Below are 18,660 nucleotides of genomic sequence, written 5' to 3'. Positions count from 1 at the left end.
AGCTTATAAATTACTAATAATCAAGCAAAGACTCTGAACTTCTTGGGGGCCTCATTAATGTATTCAAAAACATGAATGGGAAGTGCCAAGATGATGGATCAGACTCTTGTCAGTGATGGAAACCAATAAAACAAGAGGTAACAGCAAAAACTGATGCCCAGGAAGTTCCACCTGAATACAAGGAAGAACTTCTTTGCTGTGCAGTCACTGAGCACTGAACAGATTGCCCAGAGAGGTCGTGGATTCTCCCTCACTGGAGATATTCCAGAACCATCTGGACACAACTCTGAGCCATGTGCTCTAGGATGGCCCTGCTGGAGTAGGGAGGTTGGACCAGATGACCCATTGTGGTCCCTTCCTACATAACTGATTCTGTGATTCTTCCCAAGTGCAGCTAATTACCAAGACCAGTGTCTTATCAGACCATTTTGGATTATTCTAACATATATTGGCGCATGGATTGCCCCCCCTGTAGTAATACCTGTGTAGCTTTGCAAGACAAGAGTAGAACATCATCCAGTAAAGTGAGTACAAATCCCTCATCATAGGGTGCTGGAGTGAGTCATAACTCATAGTGAAGACTGTAAATGTTCATGTGTCTTTCTAAGAGAGTGTGAACAAGCTTTGGTGATTCAGAAATATAAACAAACAATTAGCATTGCTTCACAGTGTTTTTTCATCTGGTTCTTGGCCAATGGTCTATCACACTGCAACATTAATTGCACTGAGCAGTTTAGGGCTTCTCTTCCCATCACTAGGAGCCAAAATAACAACACCCATCATAATTTACACTTCTTGTTATCTTGGCAGCAGTCTGTGCACAAGGAAAAGGAATATTCCAATCACTCATTTTGATACTGTCTTTTTTTCCCCTACTTGTTGAGAAATTGAAGATCTGGCCCTGCTGCACGCAATAGGAGTTTGCCAGGAGTCTCACTGGAACCATCTATCTAAATTGAAGCCTTAGCCAATAAATAGATATACCAACACAGATGGATCCTTATCACTGCACAAAATGTCAGTAAATGACCCATAGAAGGTGAGTTTTGTGAACAGGCTGTATCAAAGACTACAGGTCAAAGAGGCAACCAGAATTTCCCCAGGCAGTAATTCATCCCAGCGTTAGCTCTGACAGTATAAAAGGCTTGGATGATACTTCAGCATTAGGAGAATAAGAACAATTATCCAAAATAAGGAGCCAAAATAGCTACCTTCTTGCTTGACCCTTGTTGGTAGTACTTGGTATCCATATCTGTTCTGGGCCAGACAGGTGAAGTCTGTGTAGAAGTCCACTTCTTCAACAGAATCAAAAATCAGTGGCACTTCAATGAGGTTTTCACCATTTTCTACAATTTCTCTGGAAGAATAAGAAAACATTAGTGTTAAATACTTTTACAAGCTGGCTTTCCTCGATTTGGTATGTTCATTCTAACAGCAGACTGCAAGAAAATGCATTGGATATTGGCTCATTTCTGAACTAGCCCCTCAGAATTTGAGGACATTTGTGCTTTCCAGCCCACCTGTGATAGCTACTTGAGTCCCAGCAGGCAGTACCCACCCTGCACTTCTTGGAGCCTACAGGACAAAAAGATCTGGATTTGTCCTGCAAAAACAAAGAAAAGAAAGGGAAGAAAAGCAAGCAGAATTCTGCATATCTTTGAGCTCTCTACACAGCATTGTGGAAGGACCTAATTCCTTCTCTCTGATGACCTATTCATTTCAGTGATTAATTCTTACTATCAGCTGGAAGAGGACATATAGAGAACATAACCCTGCAATTGCTCTCCCAGAAAACTGAACCACCACTCCTGTCTATCACATGCCCAAAGCCAAGAGCTTAATACAAGAAACTGCCTAAGAAGTTTCCAGCTTATTTCAATGTGATTGTTTCACCAGTTCAACTATTTGAATGCAGTTTTCTAGCTGCAATCAAGTATTGTCTCTTGCTATGTTTTAGTCATTGCTGGAGCAGCTGTCCAGCTGTTCTTTAAAGCAATGACAGTGGATCATGAGCCTGCATTGAACCCCAGCATTGGAATTCCCTGGGTGCTCCTCCTGGCACTGTACCACAGGAAGGCAGTGACATGGTGGTGGATGCTTTGCCAGAGATTTCTGCAGGGAATTTGTTTTCCAAGTGGCATCTGAGCTGTTTTGCCTTGCTGATGTTCTGAGGCTTTCCAGCAGGACTGGGGTATCTCACACACTGTGGTCTCTGCATGAGCCTTAGCTCTCATGGTCACTGTCCTTGTGCAATGGCATAATAATGTATAACAGGAACAATGATAATGGTAGTCATCATAAAAGTAATTTTTAAAGTCCAAGTAAGAAAGTACAGGTGCTGCTCTGTTCTAAAGCCTGCAAAGACTATAGATGAAGTACATTTTATGGTTCCTGACCACAGGTTTCATGCATTGCCTCTTATCCATATAAGCAACATTATAAATTAATGCTCCCAATCATGCTATAGGGAATGGGAAAACACATAAAGGCTTGGGCACACAGCTGAGTTACCATGTTACCTCTGGCTGCAGCATGGCCAGGTTGTTATCTGGCACTGGTGGCCACAAATGGCCAAAACCAGCTCACATCCATAAATGTTAAACACTCTTGTACCTCAAAACACAGATGCCACATCCCCAAACTCTATTGGGTATGGTCCCTGCCCCATGCTAAACCCTAATCAATAGCCAGGAGCTCTTAGGGAAAGTGCTAGCTGGTGTATGACCAGTTCAGCAATTAACAGCTGAGGCAATGAAATCCCAGAGCCAAGGAACTCCTGGGCTCTGTCCACCAGTACAGGCAGAGCCACTGTGCTCCAGGTGAGGATGATGATCTTTGTGGACACTCTCAGCTTCATGAACTGAGAGGCAGAACAAGCCAACTTGGTCCTCAATGAAGAGATTGCACTCTGAAAGTTTACCTCACATTTGCAAAACATTAGAAGTGTGCCTGAAAGTTACTCAGGTAGCATGTCACAGGTACAGAAAACAGATCTCTTCCCTCTTTTCCTAGTGGGAAAAGCCTTGAGGCATACAGCATGAGGCAGCTCAGCTTCATGAACTGAGAGGCAGAACAAGCCAACTTGGTCCTCAATGAAGAGATTGCACTCTGAAAGTTTACCTCACATTTGCAAAACATTAGAAGTGTGCCTGAAAGTTACTCAGGTAGCATGTCACAGGTACAGAAAACAGATCTCTTCCCTCTTTTCCTAGTGGGAAAAGCCTTGAGGCATACAGCATGAGGCAGCTGGACTGGATTTTCCTAGTGGGAAAAGCCTTGAGGCACATAGCATGAGGCAGGTGGAAAAGCCTGGAGGCATGCAGCTATGAGGTAGCTGAAAGAAGCCTCCTCAGGACTGGGAGACACAATAGATCAGAGCAAGAGGATGTGGAACATCCTGTTTCTCCCTCCCATTAGCATCCACTTCAGTGCTACCCTGGCACCAGTTCTAGCACTCACTGGACATCTCTGTGAGTCAGTTTAACTCACTAATGTGGAAAAAAACAAGCCTAAGGGGAAAAACAACTCTATTTAAATACCAAAGCAAAACAAAAACCATCAAACCACTGGATATTTTTCTGTTGTCTTAGTGTATTCAGAGAACCTCATGAGTGGTCAGGGAGAGAATGTTGCTGCTTTGCTGGCACAGGGCAAGGAGAGAGCTAAGAGAAGCACTGGGAAGGATCAAGTCCCATTGCTTTCCACTGCAGTCAGCCCTTACAGCAGCTCAGTTGCTCATGAAAACATACTTCAAGTTCAAATCTCAAAGTTGGCTCATTTGCAAAATACTATCAATAAAAAGACAGAGATTAAGAATTTATTTGACCCTGCCTCCATTGGGTTTGGGGTTATTTTGCTTGCCTGCCCATTTTTTTTCCAGCTCTCACCTTCACTTCAGATCTGTCCATAGCCCATTCTATTACCTGGCATTCTGCTGCACCAGCAGCCCCTGTAGCACTGCATGTTAAGGCATCAAGCACAAGGAAACACTTTCAGCCAGACTTACTGTCGTTCTCCCTCTGTAACTCTGCTTTGTTTGTAGACCACGTCAACACTGGTGTCATTTGCTAACCATTCCACATCAGTTTGGACATGGCTGCTCAGTCCAACAAACACTTTGCATGGCAGAGTCATCTTGGAGCCTGTCAGAAAATGAAGGATTGAAAAATAATTTGGATATATATGAAAAACTCTTTCTTTGGGTGAAAACCAACAGCTCCAGTTGGAGATCAAGTTCCCACACACGTCAACACCACTACCTTCAAAACTGAAGTTAATCCCCAGATTGCTTTTGATCCCCTACTCCTCGGCAGCAAGACCCTTCAGTCTGGCAGTTCTTCCCACTGCTTACCAAATAATTTTCCTATTATTGTACTAAACATATTCCTCAGGAGGCAAAGTTGTGTCCCTGTGGTCTTGCTCTTTCTGATGTGCTGCAGCCCAAAGGGCACAGTGTGATTTACCTCTCTAGAGCAACTGCATTAACCAGCAGCACAGCTTCACACAAAGATACTGTGGGCCAAGACATTTAGCTCAAGGTGAGACCTCCAGGGAAAAGTGACTGTGCAAAACTTCTGAAGTTTTGCTATTATTATTGTAACTAAGAGATAAAGAGACTCCAGACTGGTGTGTATTTATATTACATGGAAAATACAGGGTTTGATAATGCATACAATGCCATTATTATACCTCTGCAGATGGTGATAAAAAGACATATAAAACATTACATGGATATAGATAGGGGGGAAAAAAAAGACTTGGTAGGCCTACACTGATGGAAAGAAAATTAGGAGAAAAACTAACAACATCATAGGGCACAGCTGTGTGTATAGTACCCAGGTTGAAAAAGGTTTTCTGGGAAGAGGAAATGCAACAGAAATCTGTTGTCATAATATAATCTTCAAAGGAAAATTGAGATCCTATCAAGGTACATGCTAACTAACAACTGTCAAGTTTAAACAGAAAAAGGCAATGAAAAGGTATCACCTTTCAAAAGAGTTGAATGGCTCAGTCAAAGATACCGGATAACCTAGACCAGTTTGAGCTAATATTGAAAAGGGAAAGGTCTTAGAGAAGGGGAAACTCTGGACAGCAGATCTAATGGTGCAAACATGTTTTATTGCTTTGTTAGGGATAAATATCTACAGCAGTTCTGCAGTTTCTCCTACCCAGAAGACAGAATCTAGTTGTAAAGAGTAAGAAGCAAAAGCTGTTCCAGCACCAATCCTCAGCTTATATAATTAAGATCAGAAAAACTACAATGTATGCCAACAAATTACACCATAAGAGGATCTGCTCTAATTTTTCTCTGATTAGACATTTCCAAAAATAATGCTTGGCCTTACCGAGAGCAGCTGATGTTGTCTTTTGTGTTGGATACACAATGATTGGAGTAATTCTCTTCTCTTGTTCTGGAAAGAGAAAAAGAACAGAGCATCAATGCTAGTGCAAGCTAAAATGTGGGCATCACCCCAGAACTAGACACATGTCCCTTCATTCAACATCTTTCCTCTCCCAGGAAAGCATTCCATCCTCATGGAATACTGTGTGCAGTTCTGGTGCCCTCAACATAAGAAGGACATGGAACTGTTGGAGCAAGTCCAGAGGAGGACACAAGGTTGGTAAAAGGACTGGAGCATCTCCCCTATGAGGACAGGCTGAGGGAGTTGGGGCTGTTCAGCCTGGAGAAGAGAAGGTTGTGTGGAGACCTCAGAGCACCTTTTCAATATCTGAAGGGGCTACAGGGAAGCTTTAGAGGGACTCTGTGTTAGGAGCTGCAGTGGCAGGGCAAGGGGCAATGGGTACAAATTGAAAGAGGGGAAATTCAGGTTAGATATTAGGAAAATGTTTTCCTGGGAGGGTGGTGAGACACTGTCCCAGGTTGCCCAGGGAGGCTGTGGCTGCCCCAACCCTGGCAGTGTTCACAGCCAGGTTGGATGAGCCTTGAGCAACCTGCTCTGGTGGGAGGTGTCCCTGCCCAGGGCAGGGGTTGGGATTAGATGATCTCTAAACTCCATTCCAGCCCCCAAAATTCTATGATTCTACAACTTGATTGTTAAACCCACTGGGAAAAACAGATATTCCCGTTTCAAGCCCAGAGATCGGTGCCTGCAGAAATAGACAGAGTCCAGCTCACACCGCGATCCTGAAGGATGCAGCATGAGAAAGTTTATGTGTCTCCCAGCAGGACACCAGGCTGGAGGTTGCAGCCCCGACGGCTGTCCCAGGGCACTCCTGGCCCCTGCTGGCTGCTCTCTCCCCTGCACCACTGCCCAGAGTCACTCTGCAGTGTTTTGTTTCCTAAACTCTCTATAACCCTTTGCAGTGACCTCCCCCAGCCCTTCCTGCAAGACAAAAGTTATTCGGTTTAACAACCATGGGTTGTCACTTGCAGGAGCATCTCCTGCCCTGCCACATCAAGGCAAACCCTCCGTGTGCCCCTTCCCTTGGCACGGCTGAGACGCTGAGTTTCGTTAATAAAGAAGAGATTTATTTTTTTTTCAGACATTGGGGACTTCATCTGACTGCTAAGATTCCTCAAAAATTATAGGTAGTGGCTTTGCAGCTACATCCACCAGTTCCCTCACAAGCTGAGGATGGATCTCATCAGAACCCATGGACTAATGCACACACAGGTTCCTTAGATGGTCTCAAATCTGATCCTCTTCTACAGAGGACTCAGGGGTTTCATTCTCCCAGTCTCCACCTTTGTCTTTCTTGGCCTGGTCAGTGTGGCTGGAACACCCGGAGTTGAAGACTGAGGAAAAGAAGTCACTGAGAACCTCAGCCTTTTCTTTATCCAGGGAAGCTGTGTCTCCTGTTTCCCTCTGGAGAGGACTCACATTGTCTCTAGTCTTCCTTCTGTATGCAGCAAACCTGTAGAAGCCCTTCTTATTATCCTTAATGTCCCTGGCTAGCCTCAATTCCAACTGTACCTCAACTTCCCTGACCATGTCTCTAGCTTCCCTTACAACTTCTCTGTATCTCTCCTAGGCCATTTATCCTCACTTCCACCCCCTAAGGACCTCATTTTTTTTCCCTGAATTTCCTCAGCAATTCCTTATTCATCTATGGAGCCCTTCTGGCATTTTTACTTGAATTTTCTTAAATTTTGCAATGTTTTAAGGTGCCACTATTTACCAACAGTCTCCAGCTGAATTGTCCTGGTGATTTCATACATCACACCTCCAGATGGAAATGACATCTTGCAGGTGTAATAACCAGCATCTGACGGGAGCACAGATGTCATGATCAGAGAAGTTGAACCTTTCAGAATGACGAATTTTTCGTTGTCATTTTCCAAAGGCAGAGCATCCTGGAGAGAGGATATCAACTGGTGTTATGACTCAACAAATGAAGTGCAAGGTCCTACAGCTGGGTCACAGTAATCCCAGGCACATCTAAGGTTGGGTGGGGAAGTAGTTGAAAGCAGCACTGAGGAGAAAAGCTCGAGCGTGACGGTGGATGAGAAACAACATGTCCTGTCTGTCCCACAGCACTGAGGAAAACTGAACAAGCAGTGTTCACTAATGGAACTCTGAATGATCTGATCAACTTATTTACATCACCAAATTTCCTGATGACCAAGTCAGGAGAGACTCATGAAGAGTTAGGAGTGTTACAGTGAGTTGGCACAGCTTGGTTGGTGCCTCCTATGCTTATATGCTGTGAAAATCTCTTGAACATAAGAAGGAGATGGAACTGTTGGAGCAAGTCCAGAGGAGGACACAAGGTTGCTAAGAGGACTGGAGCATCTCCCCCATGAGGACAGGCTGAGGGAGTTGGGACTGTTCAGCCTGGAGAAGAGAAGGTTGTGTGGAGGCCTCAGAGCAACCTTCCAGTCTCCGAAAGGGCTACAGGAAAGCCTTAGAGGGACTCTTTGTTAGGAGCTGCAGTGACAGGACAAAGGGCAATGGGTACAAATTGAAAGAGGGGATATTAAGGTTAGATATTAGGAAAATGTTTTTCCCAGTGAGAATGGTGAGACACTGTCCCAGGTTGCCCAGGGAGGCTGTGGCTGCCCCAACCCTGGCAGTGTTCACAGCCAGGTTGGATGAGCCTTGAGCAACCTGCTCTGGTGGGAGGTGTCCCTGCCCAGGGCAGGGGGTTGGGAATAGATGATCTCTAAGCTCCATTTCAACCCCTAAAATTCTATGATTCTGTGGCTCAGATATGTGCCAGGTTGGGATTAGGCCATGCACAAAGAGGTGGTGAAAGTTCTACCTTGTACCACTTGAGCTCCAGGCTTGTCATATTTGGTGTAAAATCCCACAGGTCAGGACAAACAATCTTGCCAGAGGTGAAAGTGTAGAGGACCTGGGGATAGGCAATCTCCTGAGCAGCTGCTTTCTCCACAACCGTGAGATGGATGGAGACCTCGGCGCAGTAGGAGGAATTCCTGCAGACAGAGTAGGGAGAGGTGACCACCCACCAGCAATCAGGAGAACTCAAGTAACATCCTTGGTTTCCTCCTGGCTCCATTTCCCTCCTTAGCAGTTTTTAAGAGGCCAAGACTGAGATCATACTGGGAGGGATGCTGGAAAATCACTGGTACTGTTCTTCTGGCACTATCTAAACATGTTACTGACATGTGTCTGCCTTCAGTCTTTTCTTTTTTGCACACCAAATTTCCTGTGCACCCTTAGGCTACAGCATGATTTTAATTCTGTGAGGAAGGGGAACACATTCACCTGAAGAGTAGCAGGTGAATCATGAACCCTCCACTGTTTTCTTGGAATAGGTTTTGACTAATGATTGGCACATAAGGGTGAAAGAAAAAGCTTCAAGTATGTATTAAAATACATCTGCAGTTACTATTGCACAACCAGTAGTATCATTTCATGTAGAAAGGAAGGCATTCTGGCTTTGAAAGGTTTGCAGTATTTGGCTTTTCTTTATGGCCCCAAGTGACAATCACTTCCAGTCCCAAAGAGGACCAAACTGGAGGAGATAGGTGCTTAAACTCTGTCCTTTACAACCTCTGAAATCCTGACTCAGATGCCTCTACCCAGGGCAGTGCCTGGTCCCTGAAGGGGCCAGCAGAGTCAAGGGGGCCAGGCAAGCACCTCCAGAACAGCTAGGTGCTGCAAGCAGATGGACTGACACTACTTCCAGGACACTTGGCTAGCTGTCACCTACAGGTCAGATGCCTAAATCCAACATACTTGCTCCACAGAAAGAGATATCTGTGATAATTCACTTTTACTCTCATTTTACAGTGTTTGTAAAAATCTGGGGTCTTCCCTGTGGGATGATTTGCAATTTGCTTGCACTGTATGTATCCTGTAATAATGTTAGCAATGAAGTTGTATCCTTGGCTCTTGCATGTTTTTTTCAAATGTGTTTCACAGCATTTTACTGTAGCTGTCTGTAACACTGCCATAGTGTTATATATTGATGAGCTGTGACAGAATAGCCCAAAAAAGGGGATTTAAAACCACCATTGAAGATCTCAGGTGACTACTCTGCTCTAGGACAGTATTTGTAACCTTTTGTTATTTTGGCCTTGCTCTCAGCATCTTCTCTTCTGCTCTACCACTGCAATCCCTGTTGAGACATGTGGGAAGGCCAACCTGATGCTGAGCATGAGGTCTCAACTTGAGTTCTGCCTGTCCATCTCTTCTATTGCTGATATATGTCACTCACCAGGTTTGCCTTGCCAGCAAGGAAACCATGCTCTACACCAGCATCTCCAGGGATGTAGAGATATATTCTCTACTATAAACCCTAGAGCAAGGTGCACTGGGAAGCTAGCTGACAGCAGGAGATGGCAGGGGACAGGGACCTGGGACACTTTCTGGAGTTCAAGCTCTAAGGGTGACAGGAGGTTTTGCATTACTCAGTCCCCAACAAATCCAGGCCCTGGTACCTCGTCTGAAATGGTACATGGGAAACAGAAACCATCAGTCAAGTCTCAACACACTGCAGTATCGTAGAATCATAAAATCATAGAATTGTAGGGGTTGGAATGGAGCTTAGAGATCATCTAGTCCCAACCCCTGCCCTGGGCAGGGACACCTCCCACCAGAGCAGGTTGCTCAAGGCTCATCCAACCTGGCTGTGAACACTGCCAGGGTTGGGGCAGCCACAGCCTCCCTGGGCAACCTGGGACAGTGTCTCACCACCCTTTTAACAAAACCCTCTTTTCTAACATTTAACCTAACCTTCCCCTCCTTCAGTTTGAACCCATTACCCCTTTTCCTATCACTGCAGCTCCTAACACAGAGTCCCTCTCTGGGACTCCGTATCACAAGTGTTGTACCAGCCTGGTAAATACTCATTGGGTCTCATGAAAGATCTTCCAGCAATACCAAAGCAATCAAACTCTGCTTTAAAATGTGAAACAGAAAAAAAGGGCTAAGGAAGAGGAAACAAGGACACTGCAGATCCACAGTGCTTTAGTATATGCTTCATAAGGCAATCTGAAGTGCAATGAGGCTGTTAGTGTTCAGCAAAATACCCAACCTGCAGCATGCTCTGCTGGCTGTAGCACTGACTGGCTCATAGGAAAGGTAGAACAAATTCTCTATACACTATTTTCCTGTGAGATTGTAGCCAGAGCTGTCATCCCATGTTACAATTTATCCAGATTTCAGTATATATAACTACAGGAGACACACAATGCACTTCAGATTGTGACTTTATACATTTTGTCTCTAATAAGGTCAGTGAGGAAACTTCTTTTCTCAGAAATGCTCTGAACATAAATGGAGTTTAAAATCTGATGCACTTTAAACACAGTCATCTGTTAGTGCCCTGGATTTCCTTTTCCATACCCACCTTTTGGTGCAGATATACACTCCTGAGTCTTCTGGCGTCACTGGCAAAAACCAGAGTGCATTTCCTTCTGCCCAGACTCTTGGGTCTTCATCTCTTCCTGGTATCATGGTTTTTGATCCATTTTTATGCCATGTGATATTAGGGGTCAAGGCAGAAAAATCCAGATGTTTGTATCTGGGGGAAGGGCATTTCAGAACCACAGGTTCTCCATGCAGTTCGTAGTAGTGTTTGAAATACACGGTGTGATCTGTGCAGTTTTCTACATAGGTCAGAGACATTTTTACATTACTGTCAGACATTAACAAGAAGGATGAGGAAGGCAGGAGGGGGAAAAAAAGCATGTCCTCACCTGTGCTTTTGACTTGCTGGAGCCTGAAAGCAGAGGCACCTGCTGTGCACGTCACCAGGACAAAGAAGAGCCCATGCATTTTTTTCTAGTTGAAATCAGAAGGATAAGGTTGAGGGAAAGTGTTTTGAAATCTGCAAGGAAGTTTATTACATGACAGACCATATAATGAAAATACTCAATGTTATCTCAAGAGTTAACTGCTCTTTTCCTCTCTGCAGACCTGGGGAGCTTTGATTCACCCTTAGTGAGCAGAAAGGCATTTTCATCCTTAGTTTATAGGGGCTGACCTGTAGAACCAGGGCATCTGGCTTGGCACACACATATCACTTCTGCCCCTTGTCTTCCACTGCAGGAGATGAAAACAATACACCACAAGATGCTGCTGTCCCCACAGCTTTCCAGTGGAAAAATCTAGCTCTGCTTATTTTGCAATAAGATGTGACTGAGGCATGGGTCAGCTGCTCTGAGTTAGCTGCAGTGTAGAAACTTGGGTGAACAGCAGGAGCAAAGATGCAGCAGACTAGACTTTAGCTCTCCTAAGCAGTCACCTCAGGTGTCTCTCAAGGTTGTATGGCCCTCATTAAATCCTGTGTCACTGTATCTTCCCCACTGTGGCTACTAAAACAGGCCATCTACTGTGAATTAAGCTGCAGGCAAACCTCTGCTGTAACCAGAGCCAAGCTTACAAAGTTTCCAACAAATGCTTCTCTTGGGACAAAAGACATTGACCCCCATGGCATGCACACCCATCTTACTGGTTTTGATTACAAGTTTTCAGCATGGAAATTATTACCATCTGTTCTAAACAAAAAGGCAAGGAAAACCCTGAACAACTTGTCCTGAAAATCAGCTATGGTGACACTAAGGGAAAATGAAGTTCTCTGCTGCCAGTCATTCATCAAGTGGCATCTGTACAGGCCTGGCATGGGCACAGCAGCTTCTGCATACAGCACTGAAAGCTTCTGCTCTGCCACGAGGCTTCAGCTGCTGCTACTCAGCTGATTGATTATGCATTATCTCAATGTGCCATGGGCAAAAATATATAAAACATGCTGTATAGAGCCACCAGCCTGTGCTCTGTGCAAGGAATTTATGAGCAATACAGTACACATATGCACATGACACATCCTATTTCCTTTGTATACACAGAAATGTAAATTGCATGCATTGAATATTAGCCCAGCACTATGGTGAATATCAAATGACTGGACAACTACTTCAAATCAGATCCAAGAGCAAAAAAAAAATATTTCTACTAATAAAACACAGCCAATATTCATAGTTATTCACCTTTGGGCTTCTTCCATGTATCCCAGCATGCTCATATTTATAACATGGTTTTAATCCAAATTTCTTCCTGTTCTAGTAGCTATATTTATCTGACATCTGATAGTTTGACTGCAGTGAACTATTTCCAGCTTATTGCTATTTCTACAACACCACAAAGCCAAACTCTTTCTCAATAATAGTGTTTCATAACCATGGGTCATCTCCCCTACCACTAGATCTGCAAGTGTTTCCAGGGCATTTACACAGAGCTGCAGCCTCTCTTGGCTACACCTGGTCTAGGTGTTAGTGGTGTTAACATGCCCCGTGGTTTACATGTGGTATCCTGCAGAAGATGAGTTTCTCTCTTTATATCCTTTGCCTGATAAAAATAGTTATTTTGTTCAAAGCTTTCTGGTCCCTTTGGTTTAGTATCTAGCAAACTCCATAATCTAAGGGTTTAGAGGAGGCTTTCATTCCTAAATTTCCATCAGGTTCACTTACCTGTGTTTCTGCAGCCTTCAGCTATTAGACAGAAAATTGCTACTGAGGACCTTATATAGGGTTTAGCTCAACACACAGCGGAAATTTGAGTCTCGTTGCCCAATCAGATTTGTGTCAGAACCAAACGACGTTTTAGACCCAACTTTCTTTCCTTCCGGAGAGCAAAGACGAGAGAAACGGAGGCACAGACAGAGAGAAAATATGTGTTTGGATTTCCCAAAAAAAGGGGAAATTACTGCTAAATATATGACTAATTTTCCCTTTTTCTGACGAAAACACTCATGTTTTCACATGACTATTTCACGCTCTACCTCAAGTAAGAAATTCTCATGGGTAACAAAAGGTGTCCTGAAGCATAGTCAGCAGCTACATAATTGCACAGCAGATAAATATTTGCAATCTTCACATTATGTGGTTCAGCAAGTTCTTCATGGGCAACATACATCTCTGAATTTCGAGATCTCTTGTGAATTGCAAATGTGTTGATTTCCCTTTACTTCCATGACATCCACTGTAGTGCTGCAGTCTACATTAATGGTCTCTTGCAATGAGGTATAAAGAATGAACAGATATAAACAGATTATGGTGCTCAGGCTCATAAGCAGAAGGAGCAAGAAATCATAGAGTCATAGAATACTCAAGGTTGGAGGAGACCTCTAAGATCATCAAGTCCAAAAATTAATCTGTCACTGCTGGAGCCCCTAAACCCTAAACCAGATCCTCCAGTGCCAGATCCAGACACCTCTGAAACACTTCCAGGGATGGTGACTCCACCACCTCCCTGGGCAATCTATTCCATTGCCTGAACACCCTCACAGGGAAAACGTGTTTCATAACATCTAATCTGACTCTGCCCTGTCTCAGCTTATGACCATTCCCTCTAGTCCTCTCCCTGCAGCTATGGCAGATGAGACATCCCACACCTTTCTACAGCCCCTTTCAGGGAGTTGTAGAGAGTTATGAATGGGTTATGACTTGCAGCAATGTTGGCCTTCACATGTTTGGAAGAGGACAATCTAGCAGGGATCTTCAGTCTGGAATTGCCCTACAAACCAGGTTTTCCTGTGCCTTATTCTGACTCATGGTGTCTCCTCCAGGCAACCCTGCATCTCTTACAGCCTCTTGATCCTTCATGGAGCAGCTGTCATGCACTGCCTCACTGCTCTTCATTCTGAGAATGTGACCTCATGAATAACAAAACTGTATCTGTCCTTCCTTTTCCAGTTCACTGCATGGCAACTGGACAGAAGGGCTGTCAGATTGGGTGGCCTATGTTATATTAAGTTTAAATTCAGGGTATTACTATATGAGTGACTTGCATAATAGATGTGGAAGTCCCTAATGACAACCCTGGTCACCAAAGCCAGGCAAGTCCCCAACAAATAATCCAGATGTTTACCAGACTCCGAAAGAGCAAAACTGCAGGAAATGAGGTTTGATATCTTTGGAAAGATTGTACCTACCAAATGCTGCAAACACATTCATTGCATGCCCTGAGCAAAGTCCTGTGCCAGCAAAGTGTTTGATGAGCAGCAGAGCTAGAATCACTTGCTTTTCTGCAGATTTGTGCCCCATGCCCTCACACACACAAACACACACACTGCTGCAACCACCTCATGGCCTTTCCCAACAATGTTCCAGCTCTTTCCTTCACCTCATGTCATGTCCTCTGTTCCCACCTCACCCATGACTAGTTTGCAGCCATGTTCCAGCTCTTTCCTTCACCTCATGTCATATCCTCTGTTCCCACCTCACCATGACTAGTTTACCTAGACCAGGTGCAGCAGCACATCCTTGGGCTCACTCACAACTACATCAATGCCAACCAGTCAACTGGTCATTGCCCATCACCCTGTGTAAGGACTGGGTGCTGCCTGACTTTCCCTCTGTGAGGCAATGCTTTGGGTTCCAGCTCTTTCCTTCACCTCATGTCATATCCTCTGTTCCCACCTCACCATGACTAGTTTACCTAGACCAGGTGCAGCAGCACATCCTTGGGCTCACTCACAACTACATCAATGCCAACCAGTCAACTGGTCATTGCCCATCACCCTGTGTAAGGACTGGGTGCTGCCTGACTTTCCCTCTGTGAGGCAATGCTTTGGGTTTCCCATCTGTACACACCAGCAGTGAGCAACTTTCCTCGTAGTAAAGCTCCAGGCTCTTTGAAAACACAGCCCCTCAGAGGATACAGCTGAAGCTAAAGGGTTCAAAGTGAGTTTATAGTTCAATAACATGTGCTGACCTGCTTTAGAAAATCAACTAAACCCAAATAGCAGTGCAGTTCTCAGATACCATAATGTCCTTGGATATATCTAACAGGGATCAACATTTTTAATCAGCTTTCCTCAGAAGAGCTCTGTCCTGGCAGTCTTTTATCTGGAAAATGTCCTGATCACATGCATCAGTACAAGGATTCAAGTTAAAATAGCCTATCTGGAGGTGCAAAAGTCTTGTTTAGAATAACTGGGGAAGAAATGAAAGACAGAACAAGTATTTTCTTTTGTAGGAGCTGTCTGCTGAGAAGGCCATGTCATTTTGTGGTCAGTTATCACTGAGTATTTATAAACAGAAATATGCAAGTCTAGCAGCTATATATATAGAGAGACTCTTTTAGGGAAGCTGGTGTCATTCTGTGGTTTCACTGTGCTGATGATTCATTTATACAGCTCAAGATGCTGGAGCATAGCTGCGAAATTCCTAACTTGAAGACCAGACTATTCCCCATATGTCTCACTCGTTGCTCATCTCACTAGATTGCTGTTTCCCACACCAGGGCTCCATGGAGCTGCCCTGCCACTTTTGGGTGGATTTTGCTGTCTTTGGGCATCCCCATGAAATAATCAAAATCTCAAGAGATATTTAGTGTTCAGGAAGTTCCATGCAAGCAAGGTGTGTCTCTTCATTATGTCTAGTCCAAGGAAGGGGAAATGGAAATTCAGACATCATGAAGTGGGGATAAGACCATTTCTATAAAGGACAGCTTTTTGTAGTGACTCCCAGGTTCTGCTGTCTGTCCTGGAGGAACTCACCCAAGTGGCTCTGTGGCTGATGATGTTTGACATCCAAGAACTGCAATCCCATGGGCTTTGCTATCTTTTTTGTTATCTAGTTTGGCTGAGTGAACTTCATGCAATTAAAACCAGAAGAAAATGTATCTGTTTCACATAAGAATAAGGTGACAAGGCATTAAGAAATACTTAATGTTGAAAGCTGACTGGCAAGCAGATGCAAAGTAAACCACAACTATTGCACCAGCACATGTTCTGGGGGTTATTGATATGGGCAAACCTGGTTTTAATCATTTGTAATATCCTTGTGCACAGTTCCCAGATGAGCTCTTGGGGACCACAGAAACAGAGAGGGAAGAAAAGAAGTTATCCAGCTCTGAGAATCACCAAATAGCTGGGACAGAAAGACTAAACAAAGAATTAGCCCAATGTGCAACAGATTCCAAGAAGACAGGAATTTGCATGCTTAGCCATGGAATAAGTGCTGTCATACACCAGTTGTGTATGACTAGCTGGGAGAAACTGGAGGAGATGTGCCAAGAGACATACACTTGGTCATGAGGGAGCTCTCGTTTGGCCAGAGCAGCCATGGCTTGGTTACAGATTGCCTCACCACCACAGGCTCCTGGGATTTCCACAGACCCTTTCACTGCCAGAGAAACCAGGCAGAGTGTGAATAATTGCATTCTCAAGAGCTGGAAGGGAGGAGGAGATCCTCAGTATAGAAATCAACTGGCTGTAAGGGACAAAGGAATGTCCCAGAGTTACAGACATGCAGACATAGACTGGTGAAGTAAAGAAATGATTCCTGAAAAAGTGGGATTTGTTGGGTTTTTATTTAAGGGAGTAAACCATCCCTGAGCACAGTCTACTTGACCTATGATACTATGTGCACAAGCAGTGAAGGAGGACTGTTACAAAGCTGAGGTTGTTGAAAGTAGTAGATCTACAGTGAGATTTCTGTCCCAATATACTGAACTAGAGAGGGTCATCTAACCAGTGACAGTCTCACCATCACCACATCCAAATGCCTCTCTGAAATTACAATAACAGTGAAAAAAAAATCTCCTACTACTCTTCCTTCTCTCATGGATAAAATTATGTATTTACATGCTTAATTTTGATCATGGTTTGTCAAACTGACTTCATTAGTGCAGAGCCTCAGGTGCTGCTAACTACATGCTGTAAATGAAGTCAGTAGGATCACTGATGAAATGCAAGCATAGGCACTTCTTTGCAGATCCGTAGATGATGACTGACAAGGCAGGTGAACCACCACTTGCAGCTCAGCTTGAACACTTTATGGAATCATAGAACCATAGAGTCATTCAGGCCAAAAAAAGCCTCTGAGGTCATCAAGTCCAACTGTTAACCCAGCACTGCCCCACTCATCACAAAACCACATCCCCAAGTGCCACAACCATGTGCCTTTTGAACACTTCCACGGATGGTGATTTCACCACTTCCCTAGGCAGCATATTCCAAAGCCTGGCCACCTTTTCAGTGAAGAAATTTTACCTAATATCTAATCTAAACCTCTTCTGGTGCAACTTGAGGCCATTTCCTCTCACTACAACCTCATTGAGGTGTTTCCTGTTTCCCCAAGCTACCATCTACTGCTTGGATGGAATAAGCCTAGAGCACATATTGGCTCCCATGTCTTAGTGCAGAGCTTCAGATAAAGCTGCAGTACCAGCACAATCACTCCCTGTGTCAGGGCTGAGAGGTGGAGCTGACTGAGAGCCAACAATGCTGAGGAGAACAGCGAGTAGACATTTCCCATAGCTTTGGCATCTTCTCAGACCACAGGCAGTGAGTCAGTAGGGGCACTAGGGACATGATAGAAAAAAGCAAACCTGAGACTGCTGAGTAGCTTTTTCTTTTCCCTCCAGCTCCAAAATCACAGTGTTTGCCTGCAATCATGATCAGTCTTTTTACATACAAGGCAACACGATGTGCTCTGTGGTGAAAAGTGTTGAGGGATTTAAAAACACAGCAGTGATTGTAAAAAGCCCATGGTAACAGCAGACCAGGGAGGAATGTGTCCAACTGAGGAACATTAAGTCATATAGAGTTACATGAGCCAGGACAGAGACAACAGAAGATTTCTAAACCAGTTATGGTTCTTGGTTTAAGTAGGTAGCCCAGCAAACAAGGATTTCAGAGGCAAAGAGAAAAACAGATGACCCAGGTTTTTGTTCCTAATTGCCTTTTTGCTAGCTGAACTTAAATTTAATTGGTAAGAATTAACCTCATAGTTATGAAAAACAGTGACAATGACGCCTTTTTGCTAGCTGAACTTAAATTTAGTTGGTAAGAATTAACCTCATAGCTATGAAAAACAGTGGCAAATACATGGCCTATGATTAAGGAAAAATTGAGCTGGTACAGATCATACATTACTGTAGGTGTACTGGGAGGGTAACATTAACCATTATTTCTTTATTACATGTTCCTGAATTAAATACTTGTCTCACCAAGAAGGTGAAGTCATATATGTAATGCAAGCAGTAAATCTTCTCGTTTATCTTCGTTTTACTGTCCTTCTGACACACAAGTGTATTTCACACACATGTTTTAAGAAGCAGGAGCATGAAATACACGTAGTGGATTCAGTTACTCAAGGTATCTATTTTCTACTCCACTACACTAATGTGTAATTCATTATCACAGGAGTTGTAGGGGGAGGGGATGGAGGACACAGTGCAAAACACATGAAAAGTGCATATGGTAGAGAAATAAAGACAATAA

At 44.0% G+C, this 18,660-nt stretch overlaps 1 protein-coding gene across 1 annotated transcript in view; it reads right to left on the bottom strand.

Moving 5' to 3' along the window:
• IL1R2 (interleukin 1 receptor, type II) overlaps positions 1-18,660 on the bottom strand; it is a 42,136-nt gene that overhangs the window by 824 nt on the left and 22,652 nt on the right. The window contains 7 exon segments of the mRNA XM_009082477.1: positions 1,212-1,357; positions 4,007-4,142; positions 5,346-5,411; positions 7,141-7,315; positions 8,224-8,398; positions 10,780-11,038; positions 11,129-11,259. Coding sequence (XP_009080725.1) covers positions 1,212-1,357; positions 4,007-4,142; positions 5,346-5,411; positions 7,141-7,315; positions 8,224-8,398; positions 10,780-11,038; positions 11,129-11,259 — 1,088 coding nt within the window.

This window comes from Acanthisitta chloris, unplaced genomic scaffold (genome assembly GCF_000695815.1).
Source record: "Acanthisitta chloris isolate BGI_N310 unplaced genomic scaffold, ASM69581v1 scaffold3549, whole genome shotgun sequence".
Lineage (NCBI taxonomy): Eukaryota > Metazoa > Chordata > Aves > Passeriformes > Acanthisittidae > Acanthisitta > Acanthisitta chloris.
Note: the sequence above shows the minus strand (reverse complement) of the source record. Positions and strands in the feature narration are given on the sequence as shown.